The following is a 9,260-nucleotide window of genomic DNA, read 5'->3' on the forward strand; positions in this document are numbered from 1 at the left end:
GAATGGAACAAACATGGTGAGAGACTGTTTGAGTTCATCATGTCGACCAAGACCATAGATGGCAACTCACAATTCCAGAAGGCTGAATCTAAACTTTGTACCTTGGAGTCTCCCAGTGGATGGTTCCACAACAAAATTAACCATATCATATTCAATCGACTGTTTTGCCTGATATGACTGTTGTCCCAAAATTCCAAACGGGATAGTACCATCTCCTTTGTGAAAAATTCTACTTCACAGAGAGGGGAGAAAGGGCTGCAAAATTTAAGAAGAGAACTCCCAGAACGACCACGTACTGGGAGCTCTTTGGCACTATTGCATCAACATGGGAAGATGCCATCGTTGACAACATTGAGGAGGAGTATGATTGACGGGTTCAGCACCTCCATGGTTGTGCAAAGTACACCAAGAGAGAGATAGCCACAAAAAGACGCCTGTCTTTGAAAACTCTTGAGCTTATTCTCCAACGTGGCTTGGTGCATGCCTCAGGCAACCACAAGCGAATGTCCGCACTCGCAAAACAGTGCAGAGAAGTGATAAAGGAAGACCTCAAAGAGAGAAGAGTAACAGTGCTGGCAGATGCGGCAAAGCCAAAAAAAAAAAGTATTCACAATGTCTGCCTGTCCTTCGCCAACTACAAGACCAAGAGGACTTCCCTCCGATGTCCTGATGTATCAATCACATCTTTCAGAAGGGCAATGGAGAAGATTATTCATGACTTCTACTCGGATCTCTTTGATAGCCACGTTCAACCACCCACATACCAAATTCTGCAGAATGAATATGCCGTTCCCAAAGTTCTCCCTTCCGAAATCCGACACTCCATTTCATCGGTAAAGAAGCGAAAAGCACCAGGTCCAGACAAGGTCAGACCTGAACCACTGAAGAATCTGCCATCAGTACTCATCATTACACTGGCTTGGCTCCTCATGTCCTACCTGTCTGAATGGAAAGTTCTGTCCCAATGGAAAACCAGTAGGACTGTACTACTGTACAAGAAGCGAGACATCCATGACATTGGCAACTACTGCCAGATCTGCCTGTTGTCTGTCATCTACAAGCTGTTCACTCAAGTCATCCTGAATAGGATTGGCAGAACACTAGATGAAGGACAACCAGGCGAGCAAGCCAGTTTCTGAAAAGGATTTAGCACAATCAAACATATCCACATGGGGGGGGGAGAAAAACAACTCTCCGGCCTGCGGAGGTGACCCTAGGATCCGTAGGTGCAGGGAAGGACAAACCGAATGAGTACAAGACACAAGAGACATAATACAGAGAAAACAGATCAGAGCAGACAGGACAGCAGACAGGATAGAACAGGACAGGACAGGATTTTATTCAGGGCAGCAGGGGTATTATATACTTTGTGATGCAGAAAACTATGCTTACATCACAGAAGGCAATTACATCACTAGGTCATATCATATACTGTTAGGAGAGTTATAAAAACTACATGTTTCATGTGCTTGATTAGTCAGTGTCAGTTACTTCTTATTCTTGGGCTAGCTGTGACAAATGTTTTCTTTTAGATAACCATACATAGCTCATAGGCTGCGGTCAGAGCAGATGCAGTACCACATTTGCGCTAGTCAGGACCCACTTGTTCAGGGTCACGTAGGCCAAGATAACCATACATAGCACAGGCACGTAGGCGCTTGGTCAGTTAAAGGGCCAGCTTCCCACATCCACACAATAACCAAGCTCATTGAGGTTTCTCGGTAGTTCAAGTTGCTGCTCTGTCTAAAGTTCATTGATTTAAAGAAGGCCTTAGATTCTGTTGAGATGGAAGCAGTCATCGAAGCCCTAGCCAATCAGGGCGTTCAAACTCAATACACCAGGATCCTCCGTGAGCTGTATTACAGATTCAGTACCAGGATCTTACCATTCTACAAGGAAGTTATCATCCATGTGAAGAGACGGGTTCGGCAGGGTGATACCATTTAACCAAAACTCTTCAGTGCCATCCTCAAGAACGTCATGCGACAACTGGAATGAGAAGGAATGGGAGTGAAGATAGACAGTCGGCAACTACACCACCTCTGCTTTGCTGGTAACACCAAGTGGCAAAAATGCTGGCCGACTCACACCATGTGTGGAAAGGTTGGACTGCAGCTGATTCTCATGAAGATTATGTCTATGAGAAACAGTCTTGTTCCTCACGTTCCATTCACTCTCAACCGAACCAACATCTCCAAGTGCAAGAGTTATGTGTACCTAGGTCGAGAAGTCAACATGACGAATGACCTGGCACCTGAGTTGCGCAGGAGGAAGAAAGTGGCTTGAAAGATTTCCACTCAATGCCTCTTTTGCAAACTACAGCACCCAAAATCAGAGAGAGAGAACCAAAGGGAATGGCCTGCCACAGGGGTGGGGTGGTGGGATGGATTCCGGGAGCATTTGCGGTGGGGAATGGGCTCTAGTGGAGGGATGGGTACTCAATCATCATATAACTGAATCCCAAGCACAAAAATCTATAAGTCTACAATTGTACCTCATGTGTTTCTCTAATTAAATATATATATATATATATATATATATATAAACTTGTTAAATTAAAAAAATGTCTTGAAGAAAGCCTTCAAGAGTGTCGAAGAAATAGCTAAGAGGATGAAGAACCTCCAGCTCCAGGCACAGCTTTTTGATTCCACTCTTCTTCCTGCATAAACATACACCTCAGAGACCTGGACCCTATGAAAACAGGTTGAGAACACTTTTTGGGTCTCCCATAGAGGAATCAAAAGAGCTATGCTTGGAGTATCACATTTCACTCAAATGAGAGAAAGATTTCGGAGTTCCAACCTCCGTCTATGCTCAAGAATCAGGGTCGCTGTCTTGTTTGCCAAGGCGTTGAAAATTAGATGGGCTGGATACGTAATGAGATTTGGAGACGACCAATAAACTAGAACCATTACTGACTGTATTCCATGGGACGTCAAAAAACCGTGTGGCCTCCCACCTATGAGATGGGCAGACTTCTTCATCAAGACCCTGAATGATCGGTTTGAGGCTCTTCGTGTTCCTAAGAAGACTCCATTGGGCTTCACTAGCACGTGACAAGGATGAATGGAGACATTACTGGTGCCCGCTCGAGCAAGTTGAGAGTTATGGGATATCAAGTGATCAAGTGTTCAGTTTTTCACAGACAACTTACTCCGACCATTTCCTTACAACGACGTGATTGTAGGAATGTGACCATCATCCCTTTCATTTAGGTTCATCTCCTCCACTCTCTCTGGTCCAATGGCAGGATTTCAGCTCAGAAATATAGAGATATGACCATGTACAAAGGAGGTCTCCACAGAAACTCTGGAAGGGAGTCTGGCCAACACCCTGATTTCTTCTCAGAAAAAAGGATTTCTTGCAGATAAAGAATTTAAAAAAAATGTATAATATTGGTAGTCTGCCATGGGTAGACCTACAGTTCATGAACCTGCAATGACAGCTGCCAAAACTTCCATGTGGTTCTTCCAGAATCATCTGGGATGCTCCACACAAAATCCTAGAAGAAAATATAAATAACACCAGGTATTCCAGAGACAAGCCATCTTCCTCTTGGCTGTTGCTGAAGGATAGAGAGATATCCTGAGCCTATAGCTCAAATGAAGCCTGACCCTGTGCGCCCCATCCTGTGTCTCAGACTCTGACTCTCTGAGGAAGAAGTCAGGAGGATCAGCATCCCTGTCTTCTCCTCACCCGGCTGCCTCCCCTTCAGTTTTCTGACACATTCAGAATGTGGTTTTCACACTGTTTTTCTTGCACAGTAATACACGGCTGTGTCCTCGGTGCTCAGCCTGCTCAGTTCCATGTAGACTGTGTCCTTGGACTTGTCGGTAGTGAGTGTGAGTCTGCCCTGGAACTTTTGTGCGTAATTTGTATAACTATCACTTGGGTCTATCCTTTCCATCCACTCAAGCCCTTGTCCTGGGACCTGCCACACCCAGCTCATCCATCTGCTGGTGAAGGTGTATCTGGATACCTTGCAGGAGATCTTCACTGATGTCTCAGGTTTTCCCACCTCAGCCCGTGACTGCACCAGCTGCACCTGGGAGTACACACCTGTGGACAGCAGACAGGAGTGGGTGGACTCCACTTGACTGGCGCCATTCCCTCAGCCCATGGGTATGCTTACCTGCAGCCACTGCCACCAGGAAGAGAATTCTCCAGGTCCAGTCCATGGTGGGGACCGTGCACTCAAGGGCTTCTGAAAGTGTGGGTGTGCCTGCTATGTGAGTTTTTCAGGACACAGACATATCTCTATTTAACTCAGTGTCCCTCACGTAATTTGCATATTCACCAGGAGGAAGAATTCATAACTGAAGGCCTGGTCCAACCTGAGAAGGGGCTGATGGAAGCCACGGGGTCCATCCTCAAGGGGAGTCAAGTGGTCCACGTTTAGATCCTTGTTTGAGGAGATGAGACCCTACACTGTCCCAGGACTCTGTGCACACAGACCTCCCCCTCAGAGGGCCAAGTCCTTTCATGACCTTCCCCTCAGGGCCCTCCACATCTGTATGGCCTGGACATATCTGGACACACCTGGCTTAGAGATTATATCTGGGATCCTGTAACTGCCGAAGGGATACAACAATGAGACTACAAAACCATCATAATGCCCCAGTGGTTTCCACTGGAGATATTAAAAGACCAGAAACACCCCCTGCATACAGGTTTTACTGCATTATCAATGTGTTAAGTGTTTTATCCTCAAGATATATATATATATATATATATATATATATATATATATATATATATACACACAATTTCACCTTCTGTGTCCTATACTGATTTTAATTTAGGTTTTCCTGAGAAAGCAAAATTAAGTTTTATTGAAGAAGGGAATCCCGTTTCTGAGAGATTTCTGCCTCACTGCACCCATTTCCCTTATATCTGCACCCCTTCTAGCCTGCAACTCAGTGCTTTAGGGACTTGGCGCCCCCTGCAGACCGTTCCCCCCATGCAGGGAGAGACTCTGGGCTCACAAGTGCGATAACTTGTCATGTCTCTGACATAGGATTGAATCCTGGCTGTTCACTTCAGAAGTCTTGTTAAGGAATCATGTTCTTTTATGGCCCTTTTGGTTTGGTATTGAGCTACGCCAGGTGTTCTGAGGACTTGCCCCTAGCTTACAGTCGGGAATCGCTCAGGTCTTTGTATACACACACACACACACACACACACACACACACACACACATATATACATATCACTTAATCACTTAATCACTTAACTTCCCGTTAGTCGTCGATTTGCTCAAGCGGGCGCCAGTAACGTCTCCATTTGTCCCTGTTGCGTGCTAGTGTAGCCCAATGGCATCTGTTCGCTCCGGGAACATGAAGGGCCTCAAACCGATCGTTCATGATCTTGACAAAGAAGTCTGACCATCTGGTAGGTGGGCGGCCACGCGGTCTTTTGACATCCCGTGGAATCCAACCAGTAACAGCTCTAGTCCAACGGTCGTCTTTAAATCTCATTACGTGACCAGCCCATCTGATTTTCGACACCTTGGCAAATGAGACAGTGTCCCTGATCCTTGATCGTCGACGGATGTCAGAACTCTGGATTCTTTCTCTCATTTGAGTGAAACGTGATATTCCAAGCATAGCTCTTTCTATTCTTCTTTGGGAGACATGAATAGCATTCTCATCCTGTTTGTGTAGGGCCCAGGTCTCTGAGGCATATGTTAATGCAGGAAGAACAGTGGAATCAAAGAGATGTGCACGGAGCCGGAAGTTCTTCGTCCTCTTAGCTATTTCTTCGACGTTCTTGAAGGCATTCCAAGCCGCTCTCTTCCTCCTGCGCAGCTCGGGTGCCAGATCATTTGTCATGTTGACCTCTCGACCTAAGTACACATAGCTGTTGCATTCGGAGATGGTCGTTCCATTGAGAGCGAATGGGGCGTCAGGAACAAGGCTGTTTCTCATAAACATTGTCTTCGTGAGACTCAGCTGTAGTCCTACCTTTCCACACTCACGGTCAAAGTCGGCCAGCATTTGTGCGGCTTGGCTGATGTTTGGTGTTATTAAAACAATGTCATCAGCAAAGCGGAGGTGGTGTAGTTGCCGACCATCTATCTTCACTCCCATTCCTTCCCATTCCAGTCGTCGCATGATGTTCTCGAGAGTGGCACTGAAGAGTTACGGTGAAATGGTATCACCCTGCCGCACCCCTCTCTTGACATCAACGATCACTTCTTTGTAGAATGGTGAGATCCTGGTAGTGAATCCGCAATAGAGCTCACGGAGGATCCTGATGTATTGGGCTTGAATGCCCTGATTGGCTAGGGCTTCAATGACCGCTTCCATCTCAACAGAATCAAAGGCCTTCTATATATCAATGAACGTTAAACAGAGCGGCATCTTGAACTCCCGAGAAACCTCAATGAGCTTGGTTATCGTGTGGATATGGTCGATGGTGCTGAATCCTTTGCGGAACCCTGCTTGCTCGCATGGTTGTCCTTCATCTAGTGTTCTGCCAATCCTATTTACGATGACTCGAGTGAACAACTTGTAGATGACAGACAATAGGTAGATCGGGCGATAGTTGCCAATGTCATGGATGTCTCCCTTCTTGAACAGTAGTACGGTCCTGCTGGTTTTCCATTGGGACGGAACCTTGCATTCAGACAGGTAGCGAGTGAAGAGCCGAGCCAGTGTATTGATGATTACTGACGGCAGGTTCTTCAGGTGTTCAGGTCTGACATTGTCTGGGCCGGGTGCTGTTTGTTTCTTTACCGATGAAATGGCGTGTCGGATTTCGGAAGGGAGAACGTTGGGAACGACATATCCATCCTGTGGAATTTGGTATGTCGGTAAGTGGACATGGCTATCAAAGAGATTTGAGTAGAAGTCATAGATAATCTTCTCCATTGCCGTTCTGGAGGATGTGATGGATCCATCAGGACGTCGGAGGGCAGTCATCTTGGTCTTGTAGTTGGCGAAGGACAGGCGGGTGTTACGAATACTTTTCCCGGCTTCTGCCGCATCTACCAGTACTTCTACTCTTCTCTCTTTGAGGTCTTCCTTGATCGCATTTCTGCACTGCTTTTCGAGCTCGGACGTTAGCTTGCGGTTGCCTGAGGCATGCGCCAAACCACGCTGGCGAATTAGCTCAAGAGTTTTCGAAGATAGGTGATTTTTTGTGGCTATCTCTCTCTTGGCGTTCCTCGCACATTCATGGAGGTGCTGAACCTGTCGATCATATTCCTCGTGAATGTTGTCAACAATGGCATCTTCCCATGTTGCCGCAATAGTACCAAAGAGTTCCCAGTTGGTGGTCATTCTGGGAGTTCTCTTTTTGAACTTTGCAGCCCTTTCTCCCCGCTCTGTGAAGTAGAATTTTGCACGAAGGAGATGGTTGTCCGATCCCGTTCGAAATTTTGGGACAACAGCGACATCAGTCAGGCAAAACCATGGATTGAATATGATGTGGTCTATTTCGTTGTGGAATTGTCCACCGGGAGACTGCCATGTCCATCGTTTAGATTCTGCCTTCTGGAACTGTGAGTTACCATGAATGGTCTTGGTCGACATGATGAACTCAGACAGTCTTTCACCCTGTTTGTTCCATTCTAGGCCATGGGTCCCGATATGAAGTTCTTCAGCTGATCTTCTTGGTCCTATCTTGGCATTAAAATCACCCACAATGATCTTGTAGAAGGTGTGGTCTTCTTTATAGAACTTCTCTAGCTCCATGTAGAACTTCTCGATTTCTCTTTCATCATAATGAGATGTTGGTGCGTAGACAACGAAGATAGAAACTGCAGGCAGTGAGCCACATCTATTCAAATGTAAACGTCCGATTCGGGTTGTTAGGCATTCGAATGAATCAATGCTCTTGGCCAAGTTTGTGTTGACAAGGACACCGACGCCTCCAACACCTCTTTTATCGCATGTTCCGATATATATAATACTATATATATATAGTATTATCTAAATAAATTTACTTACAAAACGAACTGTTTGTTTACAAAAATTACTTACAAAAATGAACTGTAGTGATAGCACAGTGGGTAGGGCATTTGCCTTGCATGAGGTAAGCCCGGGTTCAATTCCTTCACCCCTCTCGGAGATCCCAGCAAGCTATGGAGAGTATCCCGCCCACAGAGCAGAGCCTGACAAGCTCCCCGTGGCGTGATCGATATGCCAAAAACAGTAACAACAAGTCTCACAATAGAGACATTACTGGTGCCGTTCGAGAAAATTGATGAATAATGGGACAACAGTGCTACAGTGCTACAAATATGCAAGGAGGGTGAGGGAGAGTGGGGGAAAGAGAATTTGTTCATACATTTTCTGCCACAAAATATCTATTTTAAGTATGTTATCTGTTTAATATCCCCATTTTAGATGGGGTTGGGTTTTTTTGATAAGCTCTACAAGGGCTTTATACATGTTCTATTAATCTTATACCAGATGAGCCATAGGCAGATATTTTCCCCCAGTTTTTCTTTCTTTTTTTATTCTGATCATCATTTCATTTACATTGATTGGGCCATTTAAAAAAGAGAGACTAAGAATACCAAAAGCATGAAATGGGTGAAAACGTTGGCTTGACATTGATTCCAAAATTATTAGGCTACATGAGGGAAATTGAAATAACACAGAGACCATGTGTTTATTGGCAACACAAAACGATTGTAATGGGCTGACCACAATCACAAACACAAAGTCACCTTCAATGTTGGGTGCAAAAATAACCGAGACAGTCGGTGAGTTCTCAGGTGGAATTGTGATCAATGTGGGTGAATCACTGCAGATCCAGAGTCGGGACACACCTCATGTCTCTTCACAGCACAGGGCCTTACTCAGCCTCTGTACACACAACGAAGTGCTAGGATGTAGTCCCTCCTTCCACAAGCACAAGGCAAAACAAAATCAGCTCTGAACTCACTCCCCACTGCCTTCTCAGAGAGTGACCAGGGCTCAGCACATCCCCTTCCACAAAGATGAGCCTTGGGTACTTTATATATCTCCTGGAAACCCAAAAACATCAACTAGTGGAGATGATCATAATAGTGTTCATTCAGTCCACATTCATTAAGCAATCGAATTATTAGCACCAAGTACAGTAACCAAGATGCACACACAACACACAACACAACGCTCAATTCTGCCTGTATTTCCTCTTTCAGCCATGGAGTCCGTTCTTTCTCTCCTTCAGTTCTGTTTGAGGAACAGTGATCACTGCTTTCTTCCTTATCTCCCTGAGATTCCCGAGTCTCCCTGTCAGTGTTTCCTTCAAGTCAGAGAGCACTG

At 45.5% G+C, this 9,260-nt stretch overlaps 1 gene segment (V, D, J or C); it reads right to left on the reverse strand.

Annotated features, from left to right (window-relative positions):
* Positions 1-3,742: 3,742 nt before the first annotated feature.
* On the reverse strand, positions 3,743-4,178 carry LOC130030705 (immunoglobulin heavy variable 1-46-like). The segment is given in 2 exon segments: positions 3,743-4,059; positions 4,133-4,178. Coding segments are annotated over 2 exon segments (363 nt in total).
* Positions 4,179-9,260: the final 5,082 nt, after the last annotated feature.

Source organism: Sorex fumeus, unplaced genomic scaffold (assembly GCF_029834395.1).
Source record: "Sorex fumeus unplaced genomic scaffold, SorFum_2.1 ptg000044l, whole genome shotgun sequence".
Classification (NCBI taxonomy): Eukaryota; Metazoa; Chordata; class Mammalia; order Eulipotyphla; family Soricidae; genus Sorex; species Sorex fumeus.